Source organism: Arvicanthis niloticus, chromosome 10, assembly GCF_011762505.2.
Source record: "Arvicanthis niloticus isolate mArvNil1 chromosome 10, mArvNil1.pat.X, whole genome shotgun sequence".
In the NCBI taxonomy this organism is placed as follows: Eukaryota; Metazoa; Chordata; class Mammalia; order Rodentia; family Muridae; genus Arvicanthis; species Arvicanthis niloticus.
In genome coordinates, this window is record NC_047667.1 from 50,933,112 (window position 1) to 50,947,931 (window position 14,820).

Consider the following 14,820-nt stretch of genomic DNA (forward strand, 5'->3'; position numbering starts at 1 on the left):
GTGTATCACTGTCTACTCAAGTACAGAGTCTAATAAGAATGGTCAACAGAAAGAATAAAATGAAGATACTTGCAGTAAAGATGAACAGGAGTATGCTCCACCATACAAATGTAATTGTAGCTGTTCCAAATTCTATTGATGAACAATGTCCAGTGTATTGTAGAAGGTTTTCTCATAGAATTTTGTAAGACAGTAAAATCATACCATCTGGGGTGTGTGTGTGTGTGTGTGTGTGTGTGTGTGTGTGTGAATGTCTTCTACTGTACTTGCCAATTTTGTATTGCTATAACAAAATACTTGGTGCTGGCTACTACATAAAGAAAAGATGCTTTAAAAGAATTCAGTTTTAGAAGCAGAAAGATCTAGACCGACAGCTCATTAGCTCAGCCTTTGATAAGGGACCACTTGTCTGTGCATTAGTAGGTCAAAGAAGCAAAAAGGGAAATGGCTACGTGTAAAAGAGGCTAAGAACTTAGATGGGGCTTGCTTTATAATAACTTTAGAATACTCACATTCATAAAAGAGAAGCTCAAAGCACACATTGCACCTCACACAATAATAGTGGGAGACTTCAACACCCCACTCTCAGCAATGGACAAATCATGGAAACACAAACTAAACAGAGACACATTGAAACTAACAAAAAGTATGGACCAAATGGATTTAACAGATATCTATAGAACATTTTATCCTAAAACAAAAGAATATACCTTCTTCTCAGCACCTCATGGTACCTTCTCTAAAATTTATCATGTAATCAGTCACAAAACAGGCCTCAACAGATACAAGAAGATTTAAATAATCCCATGCATCCTATCAGATTACCATGGACTATGGTTGGTCTTCAATAACAACACAAACAACAGAAAGCCCACATATACATGGAAACTGAACAACACCCTACTCAATGATTACTTGGTCAAGGAAGAAATAAAGAAAGAAATTAAAGACTTTTTAGAATTTAATGAAAATGAAGGTACAACATACTCAAACTTATGGGGCACAATGAAAGCAGTGCTAAGAGGAAAACTCAGCTCTGAGTGCCTCCAAAAAGAAACTGGAGAGAGCATAAACTACCAACTTAACAGCACACCAGAAAGCTCTAGAACAAAAAGAAGCAAATGCTCCCAAGAGGAGTAGTCAGCAGGAAATAATCCAAGTCAGGGCTGAAATCAACCAAGTAGAAACAAAAAGAACTATACAAAGAATCAACAAAAACAGGCGATGGTTCTTTGAGAAAATTAACAAGCTAGATAAACCCTTAGCCAGACTAACCAGAGGGCACAGAGACAGTATCCAAATCAACAAAATCAGAACTGAAAAGGGTGATAAAACAATAGAAACAGAGGAAATTCAAAAAAATCATCTGATCCTACTACAAAAGCCTATATTCAACAAAACTGGAAAATCTGGATGAAATGGACAATTTTCTAGACAGATACTAAATACCAAAGTTAAATCAGGATCAGATAAGCCATCTAAACAGTCCCATAAACCCTAAAGAAACAGCAGCAGTTATTAAAAGTCTCCCAACCATAAAAAGCCCAGGACCAGATGGGTTTAGTGCAGAATTCTATCAGACATTCATAGAAGACCTAATACCAATACTCTTCAAACTATTCCACAAAATAGAAACAGAAGGAACACTACCCAATTCATTCTGTGAAGCCACAGTTACGGTGTATTCTCCCTTGGAGATGGAACGGTTTCTGTCTAATCAGGAACTTGTCACAATTTCATTTCATAGAGGACTTCATAAGAGATTTTTTTCCTATTTCTATCATATTTAATGTTCCAAATAGATTTTTAAAACTGAAAAAAAAATAACTTTATAATAACTCGCTCTCGTGAGAATTAGCAAAGGTCCCATGAGAACTAAGTACATTAATCCCTTCCAGGAACAACACCTCCAGTGACCTAACCACCTTCCACTAGGCTCTTTGTTTCTAGCTTCTACTACCTGAAATTCATCACACAGGGCTTTTGGTATATGCACCTTTGAGGAGACACATTGTAACCAGAGTAACCACCTACACCACTTCTCTGTCTTTCTAGTAGAACAGACTTAGAATGAAAGAGTCAATTCTAGTGGAAAGACAGAGATGGAGTGGTATAAATGGTTGTTATGGTTACAGTATGTCTTCTAAAGAGGGAAAGCCTAGGTTTACTCTTTTTTTTTTTTCTCATGGTGATTGAGAAACTGTTTATTTCTCTGTGGGAGATTCTAAGCTTGACTTTTATCTCAGATTAACATTTCAAATTTACAATCACCAGATACAAGATGATGGGCTAAGAACTGGTCCCTTAATGTCGGTGTGTGTGTAAACACAGACACAGATATATACCATAATATAAATGTATAGATATTTCTCATAATTAACATATAGTATTTATTTATGTTCAATTTACAAAAAATGAAGATATTTCTCTATTAAAAAAATTCTAGGGGCTGGTGAGATGGTGCAGCAGGTAAGGGTGCTTTTCTCCAGGTCTGATGATCTGAGTTGGATCTCTAAGATTCTCATGGTGGAAAGAGAGAACCAACTTTCACAGGTCGTCCTCTGACCGACACACATGAATCATGGCACTTGTGTCCATTTCCCTACACAAAATGAATAAATAACTGTGAACAAAAGAAATAATTCTAAACTTCATCATGTATCAATATCACCGATGGCTTCTCTTACATAAAAACCAACATTGTCAAGAGTCAGAGTCTGATATTGCTTTCAATTTTTAATTTTATTTCACTTATTTCATTTCATCTTCTGCCTGGCTCATGCAGCTCTGAGTATTGATTCTGAGTTCCAATACTAGGCTCCTGCAAACTTGAGACTACACTAACTGACCTCTACCTTGGAAGATGTGAATTTGTATCTCATTCCTTTCCCTGCCTCTGTGTGGTCCTTAACCATCCAGGAGTCTCAATATGCTGTTCCCAGAAATGGAATCAACAATCCCACTGTCTGTGTCCTAACAGGGAGAATAATCCATGCAAATATATAAAAGCTGAAATAGTGGACTGCATTGCAAAAAAAAAAAAAAAATAGAAACTTGATTGGAACAGAGAGTTTATAAATTTGTACTTGAGAAAAAAACAGTAGCTTCAAATAAGTGCAAAAGAGCAAGAGAAAGGAGGGAAATCCTTAGTAGACATAATACTTATGCTGAGAAAACCTCCAGTCTTCTAGAAAACTTACACTGAATAGACATGGCAATACTACTGCAATACTACTGTATATGTGTTCATTGCTGGGCTCAGTGTAGGCTGTTCCTGAATGGGATAAAAGCACCCATGGGAACACATACCTTCTAGTTATCTCCCAGCTTCCTGTTAGCAAGGCTTTCACAAAAGACAAGTGCCTCTCTGGATAAGAAGCTAAATCCCAGACCATCCTCTTCTATCTAGTAATTATAGATCTGGTAGCAGCCAAGACTGGACTCTCTCCCAGAGCAAGTATTTTCTCAATCATTGTGGCAACAAAGAAAGCAAAACTGGGCTTTCTCCTTGGTTTTCTTCCTCGGTTGTTAACGATCTGTACACAAAAACTCTCAGTGTCCACTTACGATGAGGACACCAGTAACAACCGAGTAATCCATTGTTACTAACATAATTTCTAAGAGGGTAAAGACATGATAGGAAATTCTTCAGCACATCCACACTTCCTTCCACTTTGACAGAGCTTGACGTCTCTTTGCAGAAGAGAATTAGGTCCTGACACTCAGGCCTATTGGAGGTACTGAGAACTTCTTCCAAGTGAGGCCAGATGGATGTGAACAGTCACTCCATTTTCCCCAGGACTTTATTGGTTCATACACTGGGAGCCCTGTGTCCTGAGAGACCTCTCATCCTGGACAAACCGGGATGGTTCATCACATAGTCAGCTGCTCCTCAGCCTTTGCCTCTCAGCTGTCCCTGCAGCTCTGAAGGAATGGTCCCCATTCTGAACTCTACTTTGTGCTACTACTTCGTCCATGAGTAGTGACTCCTTGTTTCCCATCTCTCTGTGTTTGGATGTTGTCTCTCCCTCCAGATGTAACAGTCTGTGCCCATGATCATGTCAGCTGGCATTTGATTGGGATGAGCTCGGCGCCAGAATTGTTTTCTATTCACTTCAACGGCCAAGTCCTAGAGCAGAACCAACATAAATTGTCCACTGTCACTCTGGTCAGTGCGACATCTAAGACTGCAAACATGACCATGAGCCCAGAAGGAAAATGGATTGTTTCTTCTCTCATCCCAAAGCATTATCAAGGCAAGAAACCTTTCTTGTTATGGTTAAAATTAATTAGGAGTTTCTACCCCACCTTGGATCATTTAGTTCCCAGGTAAAAGACACAAAACCTTTATATTTATAATAAGCCTTAATAGCACTAGAGCTGGGCAGATATCAACCCCGTAAGCTATTTTGTCTATTTCCACATCAATAACCCTGGGATATGACTAGCCACGTTCTGCCGGGGCTGCTCCTGCTGCTCTTACTCCAACTGACCAGACCTCATGGCCTGTTCTCATAACTCATCTATCCCATGTTATCTTTTTCTCCCTCCTCCCTCCCTGCTCTCTTCCTTGATATCTCTGCCTCAGACCCCAAGCCTGGCAACCAAAGCCCTGCTAACCTCTCTTCTGCCCAGCTACAGGCTGTAGGTATATTTATTCAACCAATAGTTTTAATAGGTGCAAGGTTACATAGCATCCCTTGATGAGGACCTCCTTGTCCCTTGGGCAACCAGAGCTGGTATTTAGCATTACAACACATAGCAACAGACCAACCCTCAACACTCCCAACAGTCTTGTGTTGAGTGAGCACCATTGCTTCCCAGGTTACTAACTTATTTCTTCTCTTTTAACCTTTGAGTTGACCCCACCTAGACACGGGCATCCTGGTTCCTAAGACACCATTAGACACTTTGCTCTAAGTCTTAAAACCCACTAATTGGGATGAAGGGGGTATTAAGGATTGACAAAGACCTTTCAAAATAAAGCAACAGCTTAAGGTCTCCACTTCCATAGAGGAGGAAGAAAACTAATGCCTCTGTGAATGCATTGTTAGTTGTCTTTCATGTGTAGCCAAAGGAAAGGACCTAGAAACTACATTGATGAAGGTAAATATGCACAAATTTATAGAAGTGCAGAGCTACCAAGACTGACCAGGTCAAACATGATATATAATATAGTCCTGTGCAATGAGATGGGCACAAGATCCTTGCACAGAAAAGAACTCAATCAATGTGTGTTGAATGGACCACAAATGATACATTGTTTTATTGAGATAGAATTTTCCCCACTGTATGCCAAGGTGTCCTAAAACTCACCATAAGTTCTTAGCTGGCTTTGAAATCATGACAACCCTCCTGTCTTAGCCTTCCAAATGTGAAAATTGTAGGCACAGACATGAGCCACCATACCAGCTAGAAATGGGCTTCAGAGAGCATCAGTGAATCCTGGGGGCTAGCAGTGGGGAAGTACCCAGCAGTTGTCATGTGGTACCATGTAAATGAAACATCTAACTGTCATATCACACATTTTTTATTTTAGACTATTGAGAGGAGCATTCATGTTGCTAGAGATGAAAATCTAAGCAAATATGATACCACAGGAAACCATTGATCACAACCAGGTGTGTGACACTCAAGGAATAAATACTGTATGAGAACATTTTGTTTTCATACTGAGCAACCAAAACTGTGAGGAAGTGATGACCCAGATGGACTATCACTCTCATGTAGTTACTAATAGAAATAAAACTAAAATAAAACTAAAAATAATCACACTGACTGTACACTTTGAGAGTCGCCGTTTAACAAAGGGACAAATAACAAGAAAAACAAACAAAATTAAAGTGATTTCTTGTTTTATATGTACACGTGGAGCCCACACTTCATCACAGAGCCACACCCCAGCTCTAGGCCCAGGGTTTTAAGTTTGTTGTTGCTGCAGCTGAAACACAGAGAACCTCCTCAACCTTTCCCCCGATTCTACCTCTCCTCCTGCTTTCTACTCCCGCCTTCCTCCTGTGACCCATTAAACCCGTCCAGACTCGAATAGCTGAAGACAGTCTGAGTGTCGCTCTTTGCTGTGACCATTTGTCTCCGTGAATTAACTTTTTTTTTCAACACACATTTTGATGAACGATTGTTTCTCTCAAATTTCTACTCCTGTATTTATGTTCTAATCCAGCTGGGATGCAGGCTTACATTGACATTAAAAACTGCCCAAAGAAAACGAGGAGCCCCAAGACACTCACTCGAGAGCAGAGGCGGCACATGAGGAGGTGGGAATATTTCATTGCTGCAGAGGAGGTCATTTGGAACTATGCACCTGTGATACCCGCGAATATGGACAAGTGAGTCGGGGTTCAGACCACCACGCAAAGGTCAAAGACATGGCCCAAAGGGTCCTTGGTGTGTGGGTCTGAAATATGATGTCATGAGTGGCCAGCTCTCAAGGGACATATGCATCGCTTTCCACCTAGGCATTCTTATCCTCAGAGTCATTTAATTACCCCTAAGCCCCATGGGAATGTGACGTGATAATAGTGACAGAACAATGGCAGCTAGAACCTGTTGGATGCTTGCTGCTGCTAACCCTTGTAGTAAGTGTTTGCTAAGGATTTCACATCAGTTCTATAACGTGGTACTATTCTTGTGTTCTCATATCTGAGGGAAGGTGGCAGAAAACAAAAGACAATTGGAAGCTCTAGTAGCTCTCCATATGACATTTCTAGTAAGGAAAATGAGAGTGAACTTTTACCGGGATGCTATTCTGTACCTATCATACCAGCAGGCTCATACCCCACCATCTGTGTCGAGGTTGTGGAAAGAGAAGGCTATCACACATTGTGGTGCCCCAGTGTGCTGCTAAAGCCATTCTGTGGGATAACTTGACAAAATGTGTTAGAGTGGTAAACACATAGACGCTTTAGCCCAGGCATTGTGATCTTGGAATTTAATGGTATAAAAGCATTCTTGTTCACAGGTTAGAAGGTTGTATGGAAAGGGTGCTCACTGCTGCGGTGTCACTAGTGATAAAAGATTAGAATTAACTCCAAAGGTCCTTCAATTGGAAAAGAGTATCAAGTTGTAGCATATTCACACAATGAAATGAGTCCAATGAAATAAAATATAAATAAATAAAGAAGGGTACAGACGTGCCCTGTCCCAGTAGCTGGTTCTCATCCACTTATCCAGTGGCAGAGGAGATGACTTCTGATTGTTACATGGAGGACATCAGGATGCAAACTACAATAAGAACGTTCCCAAAAGTAGCATTTTAGCTAACTCCAAAGCAGCACTTGCACGTACAAGGGTTTCCCCATCGTGCATCGCACTGGACTCACTGCTTGAAGTAATCTGACTTTTGTTTCATTATTTCATTTCACTTTAAGAAAATACAGATCTCTGCACTTGGATAATTTCTCCAACCAAATTGGAAAACATTACAAGAAAGTTATTTACAGGCAATATGAAGACGAGACCTTCACCAAACGCACCGACAATCCTGGTATCAAACAAAGTGGGATCTTGGGCCCTGTTATTAGAGCCCAGGTCAGGGACACACTCAAGGTAAGTAACAGAAATATAAAAGCAGGGAAAAACTTAAACAGAGAAAGATAGATCAAGGAACTGGCAGCTTTAATATTTTTAAATGTATTCATATAATTTTAAAGCCAAACATAGCTTTTGGTTTTATTTAGTATTTCCTTCATTTATATCCTACTTAATAATACAAATACTTAATAAAATATCTGGGATATATAATCAAAGTAGAAAAGAATAAAAAGTATAGCATCAGTATCATTGGCAGAGTAAAGAATACCAAAGCCTGTGTGGCCACAAGTAAGTATAGTGAAACACACACATACATCCCCAACGTTGTCTGCAAAGTTTGTCCTAACTCTGATAGCAAAGTAAATAGGCCTGAGACAGATGTACACGCTGGTGAATGCAGCAGGGTTCGCCTGGGGTAGAGAGCCAGGAGAACTTTCTTGCCCTGAGTTTTCAAGTAAGTGTCCTTGACAAAAGTCCCACAACTGTCACAATATAGAAGACTTGAGTGACTTGGGAAAATGGCATTGGTCTTTGTCAGTGTGAACATCTGAGTTGGCACAGTGGAGAAAAGCTAATTCTTCACTACAGTTTAAGTGTGTGGTTCTAATGACTGGTCTCCAGTTACAGCTGCTTTTATACTCACACAAGACCCTCCGGCTAGCAAGATGGCTCAGTGCATAAAACCCTTAATACCCGAGTCCATTACCCAGAGTCTATGATGGGAAGAGAGAATCAACTCCCACAGGTTGTCTTCTGACACACACACACACACACACACACACACACACACACACACACACACACACAAAGTGTAACAATTTCTTTAAAGCCTGAAGTCTTCTTCAAATAATTACCTTGCCTATTATATCATATCACAGAGCTAGGTAGGGACCCAGACAATTGAAGGTTATAATGATTGGCAAGATCCTAGGATGTAGGGTCTTGATAATTGAGGATGATTCGAAGGCTTTGGCAGCAATCCAAGAAGATAAGGTTAACGTTGTCTATTGGAGTTTAACAGGCTAATTAGGACTTCTAGGAAAATCATACCCAAGACAAAACCTATTTTGTTCATTTGAAAATAGACAAAGGTGCCCTTCCCTCTATCTGCTCCCTCATTTTTGGCTCCACTGAGGTGCATTAGATTTCAGTGTAAGCATGTTCTATCTCGAACTCAGGATCTGGCTCCTGGGGCCATTCAGGAAGTTAACTTCACTAACAATGACCTCAGGGAGCCTGGTAAGCAGAACGACATCATGGTCTAGAGGAGAAAGGGCATAGATGCGGTGCAGTCTTAAAGAAGAAGGGAAGGGTACGGGGACTAGTTGTGAGAGGGTGAGCTGCTATGAGGGATCCTTCCTGTCCGGTAAGGAGTAAGGCTGCCGCCAGAATAAACAGAACTGATTTTAACACTGCTTGCCTGCACATCTGTATGTGCACACCTGCCCATACATGCACACACAAGAAGCTGCCCTCTTCTTGTCAAAAATGGTTCTCACAAGTGACCTTAAACACGGAAATAATAACTTAACTTTAACTTTGTAGATCGTGTTTAAAAATATGGCCAGCCGACCCTACAGCATTTACCCTCATGGGGTGACCTTCTCTCCTTACGAAGACGGAGTCAATTCTTCCTCCACCTCAGGTGGGAACCTTTCACTTCTTGGAGACTACTTATCTCCGAGAGGCTTCCAGTTTTCTCTTGTCCTATTTGCTCAGTGGTTATGACAAATGCAGTCAGTAATACAGAAGGGGTATCCCTCCTTTCTGAGTGCCATTGGCGCCATCTAGTGGAGAGATATTGAACAGCCACATGCTATCCGTAGTCAAGAGTTTTAATACAAAAAGAATATTTCTTTCTTCATATTAATTACTCTAAATAAAAGCTAAGGTGGGTATTTATTATAATGAAATATTTTTTCTAAAAATTAAGAACATACATTTTCTTCCAGGCAATCACACCATGATCAAACCAGTTCAACCAGGGGAAACCTTCACTTACAAATGGAACATTCTAGAGTTTGATGAACCCACGGAAAACGATGCCCAGTGCCTAACAAGACCATACTACAGTGATGTGGACGTTACAAGGGACATTGCCTCTGGGCTAATAGGGTTACTTCTAATTTGTAAGAGCAGGTCCCTGGACCAGAGAGGCGTACAGGTAGTTTATCCATAAGGTAAACTAAAAAAAGAGAAAGAAAGAGAGAGAGGGGGAAGGAGGGAGGGAGGAAGAGAGAGAGAGAGAGAGAGAGAGAGAGAGAGAGAGAGAGAGAGAGAGAGAGAGAGAGAGAGAGAGAGAGAGAGAGAGAGGAGGAGGAATGTTTTCTTGCTGGCACAGATTAGGTTTCACTACTGAATAGGTGGGTTTCCCTTCTAAAATACAGCAATCATTAGTCTTCTTTGGCAACAGTGTGGGGCTATGTATCATCACGATCATCTTGTGTGTTGTCACTGTTTCTCTGCCTCGCTTCCTCTGGACTCTGACTGAAGAAAGGACATCACGCTGGATTATATTTTTAGATTCGGACCTGTTGACTGTGTGATGAAGAAGCCATTTAGGGTCCTTTAATCTTTTCCTCTGGTCAAATACTAACAATATCCCTCCTAGAAATGTGTTGACAGGGTGACTTAGGAGCTCAGTGTGAACTTGGTACCAATCTCTGCTGTTTTCAGAAGCAAGAGACAGGAGAGAGCCATAGTTTTAGTGAAGTTTGGGCCAAAAGTCCTTCTTCGGTGAAACTAAGTTATAGTAAAGAAAGTGACCAAAGAGACGGGGTTTCTGGGTTTGTTTTTATTTTGACACATGGTCTCAAACTCACTATATAATCCAGGATAACCTTAGACTTAAAAAAAAAAAACTTCTTTCCTTCCTTTCCTTTTCTTTTTAAACTTTAGTTTTATTTTATCTTACGTGTATGAGTGTCTTGCCTGCATGTGTGTCTGCATACAGTGTGCATACCTGGTGCCCATATAGGACAGAAGGTGTTAGATCCCCTGTAACTATGGTTACAGATGGTTGTGAGCTGGCAGTTGGAAGATGGGAATTGAACCATCAGTGCCCTAGGAGATCTGCCAGCACTCTTAGCCATTTGAGCCCCACCCCTTTGTTTTATTTTTTTTTTTTAATTTTTGTTGGTGGTGTCTGTTTGTTTGTTTTGAGACAGGTTTCTCTTGTAATTCAGACAGCCCTCAAATTGGTTATTTAGCTGAGGATAACCTTGAACTTTGGTGCCTCCTGAGTCCCAGGGTTAAAGACAAATGCTACCATACTTGGTTTACTGTGGCACTGGGGATCAAACCCCGTTCTTTGTGCATGCCAAGCAGATACTTTAGCAACTGAACTACATCCTCAGCAGTCTGAGTTTATCTTCATTGACAATTACTAATCTCATATTATCCACCATTAGGCTAATTCCTATTAGGCTAAGTAATAGTGGAAGAAGTCTTATCCGAAGGCATGCAAAATAGGCAGATGTCTAGAAATATCAGGACATTTGCAGGATTCTGATTTATTGAAGAAGTAAACAACACAGGGAAGGAAGGGCATGGGCTTTCCTGTTGCAGTGTTCTGGCCATCCCTCCCTTTCATCCATTTAGAACACAGTCAGTCAGTCATCTTGATAAGTTTGCAATTACAGATGTACACTGACTTGCAGGTGCTATACTGACGCAGAATTTTCCCCTGGGTATTTTGACTGAATTCTCTGACTCTATATCTTCACATATTAGCTTTATCCCTGATGAGTGTTTGGCAAATAATGGCCTCATAGGTGCCTGATACGTGGCGCCTCTGGACCCCACAACAATGGAGAAATAGGCAGCCAACCGGAGCTGTGATCATTGCCCTTTCCCCTGCAGAGGGTGGCAGACATCGAGCAGCAGGTCGTGTTTGCCCTGTTTGATGAGAACAGAAGCTGGTACATCGAGGACAACATCAACAAGTTCTGTGAGAACCCTGATGAGGTGAAGCGTGATGACCCCAAGTTTTACGAATCAAACATCATGAGCAGTAAGTCAGACTCCTGTTTCCATCAATCTTTTCCATTTTGGTGGTCACAGTATGTATGTAACCAAAGGCAAAAATGTGATGTTGGGTATCATCCTCTCTAATGCAACTTCTCCTCCCCTCACTCACAGCTCAAGGACTTATTGTCAGGACAAGACTGCAGCCAAAGCCTGTAGTCTGTTAGGAAAAGGTCCAAAGCCTGGTGATCCTTTAAGTCAGGATGGCGTCCTGCTTCCGAAGTGTGTTGAGGGGGGTGGTATGTGATGTAATATGTGTGTGGCGGGGGTATGGTTATGTGTGTGTTATTGTGGTATGTGATTGTGTGTGTGGTTGACTGTGGTGTGTGATGTGTGCATGTTGTGTGATTATGGTATGTGTGTGATTGTGTGTGGTGTGTGTGTATGTGTGTGTGGTTGTTCTTGGTGTCTGTGTGTGTTTAGTGCTGTGTGTGATATATATTTATGTGTGTGTGTGTGTATGTGTGGTGTATGTGTGTGATTGTGTGGCCTGTGTATGTGTGTTTAACTGTACATGCTATAAACAATGAAGAAGGCCTGGGGAAAAGTCATTGAGGGCTTTGGTCAGTGGTACCTGAGGATTTTAGCCGTGTTCATAGTGAATACCCTCTAGCTGATGCCAGGACAGAAATGAGATGTTTTTAAAGAATGCTGCATTGTGAAATCAGAGTCGAGCCAAGTGACTCCAGGAGCCAAGCATCTCGGAAAGGCCACATGTGCAGAGGTAGAAGGGAAAGTGAGTCATGAGGAGTTGATAACGGAGGGCATAATTCTGACACTTTCCATGATTCCAAAGTTCATTGTCATGAGAAATCTGAGGTGAATTTTACTGTGGTGTCTGCAAGCAAATCTCAACCCCCGCCCGCAACCAGTAGTGCTCCACCCCACTGTTCCTCAAAGTTAAAAGCTTCCTCCATAGCATTCTCCGACAGATAGTCACCTCCCTGTGGTGGCTTTCCTGTGGTCTATGCATGGAGCGCCAGGACTGACATTCAGTTTTCTTCACATAATTTCTTATCAACAATGGATAGCTCTAGACCAGGGCTGCCCACCAAAAATCACATGTGAGCCACTTGCATAAAGTTTTCTGAGAAAATTGAAAAATAAAGAGAAATAGATAAAATTAATAAGAGTAATGTTTTACTCAGCTCAGTATATTCCAGATACTACCTTTTTGTTGTTGTTGTTTGAGACAGGGTCTCACTATGTAGAAAGATTGTAATTTTTAAATATAATCAAAAAATGAGATTTGTTTTATTACTGTCTTTGCAGTAGAATATGTATTTATTTGATCCTTAAAGCTCATGTCAGTGGAGTCCACCTACAGTTTAGTAGTCACTTATAGCCAGTGTCCATCACATTAGCCCATTAAGAAAAGCATCTGGAATGACGTAGAAACTAGTAACATACACCTTCAGCTATTCTATACAAATCTGGTACATAGTCACTTAAAATCTTTATTTTAGTACCAAGCATCATACTAGGACTGTGGTCACAGTGATGACCTGTGTGTATAGATGGTGCCCTTAAATAAATAATATCTTAATTGGTTCACCATATTCAGTACATGTGGAAATTAAAATATTATCTAAATTGGTTCACCATATTCAGTACATGTGGAAATTAAAATATTATCTAAATTGGTCTTCCTTTATAGAAAATTAAAATATATGAACGCAATACTTGAATGGAAACTGTTAGGCCAACTGTAGGTTGCAGACAATAGGTCTCAACAACAAGTTCCTAAGTGAGCTTCTTTTTGTGATATTCATTTTACTCATAACTACTATGTCAAGAAGATAGAGTTCTCATACATAGACTTGTCTTCCCAGAAGATACATCTTGGACAATATAAATCAATTATAAGAATATATTTATGGCACAGCACAAAGTAACATTTTACATCTGCTTGGTGAATGAGTGACCAAATCAACAGGCATGAAAGGCTTGGTCTTCACCCTGACGTCTCTCACTCAGCTAACTCGGGAGCATCAGCCATCACTTGCGAAGCTGAATGTGGCCTATGACCTACTCACACATTATTAGATCTCATAAAGTTCATCTTTAATAACCAAATTGATGCAGCCAGATGAACATAGGGACCTGAGGATAATTATAATTACATTCGGGTCCTTTTGTTGTAAAAGCCTGGCATTTGACAGCTTTTCCTCTTTCAGCTATCAATGGCTACGTGCCTGAGAGCATATCCACTCTAGGATTCTGTTTTGATGACACTGTCCAGTGGCACTTCTGCAGTGTGGGAACTCATGACGATATTTTGACCGTCCACTTCACTGGGCACTCATTCATCTGTGGGAGGAGGCACGAGGACACCTTGACCCTGTTCCCCATGCATGGTGAATCCGTGACTGTCACGATGGATAACGTTGGTGAGTAAGAGTGCGACTACTTGGAGAGAGAGCTCGTGGGATCTCAAGTGGAAAAGGTCTACTGAGCTCTCCAAATCGTCACCATTCCTGGTGTGTCTCCAGGACCCCTGCAGGCTTACCTTACACTGCTTTTTGTGGTCTGTAGTTGGGAAATTAATTTGCACATCCCTAGAACAACTGAGCAGTAAAGACATACCACGGCAGAATAAACGTAACCGTGAAGAAGCAGCATAAAGATATTAGCCATGAAAACAACCTTTTATGTCATTCATTAAGTCTTGCCCACCTTTGATGAAGCTCTAGCATAGAATTTGCTAACTAAGGTATACTAAGTGTCTAGTGAGCCCAAGGACACACCTATGCACACTTCCCTGGAGCTATTTGTTTGTTTAGATTTATTTATGTTATGTATGTGAGTGCACTGTCGCTGTCTTCAGACACACCAGAAGAGGGCATCAGATCCCATTAAAGATGGTTGTGAGCCACCATGTGGTTGCTGGGAAATTGAACCCAAGTCCTCTGTAAGAAGAGTCAATGCTCTTAACTGCTGAGCCATCTTTCCAGTCTACCCCCCTACCCTCACCAGAGCTGTTTTTACAAACATGGCAACCATGCCTAGCTTTTTAAAAAACAGAACAAACAAACCAACAACAACAACAAAAACATGAATTCTGGGCATGAAACTTAGGTCCTTGTGGCAGTTAAACCATCTCCCCAGACCCACTTTTCAATTCTTAGCAGAGACCATCCCACCCTCTGGTGAACAATCATTAGATAAGCCTTGGAGGCTGTCTCAGAGACCTCAATGGCATATAAGATCCAAGTTCAAACTATTCTCTGCCACTCAGTATTT

The 14,820-nt window shown here is 40.9% G+C and overlaps 1 protein-coding gene across 3 annotated transcripts in view; it reads left to right on the forward strand.

Annotated features, from left to right (window-relative positions):
* The window catches only part of F5 (coagulation factor V), a 67,747-nt gene that overhangs the window by 24,561 nt on the left and 28,366 nt on the right, over positions 1-14,820 (forward strand). For all 3 annotated transcript variants that reach the window (XM_076941506.1, XM_034513489.2, XM_076941507.1), the window contains exons 6-12: positions 4,035-4,256; positions 6,182-6,347; positions 7,389-7,566; positions 9,097-9,196; positions 9,504-9,715; positions 11,413-11,563; positions 13,755-13,967. In XM_076941506.1, the coding sequence (XP_076797621.1) occupies positions 4,035-4,256; positions 6,182-6,347; positions 7,389-7,566; positions 9,097-9,196; positions 9,504-9,715; positions 11,413-11,563; positions 13,755-13,967 (1,242 nt within the window). The remainder of the gene's footprint in view (positions 1-4,034; positions 4,257-6,181; positions 6,348-7,388; positions 7,567-9,096; positions 9,197-9,503; positions 9,716-11,412; positions 11,564-13,754; positions 13,968-14,820) is intronic.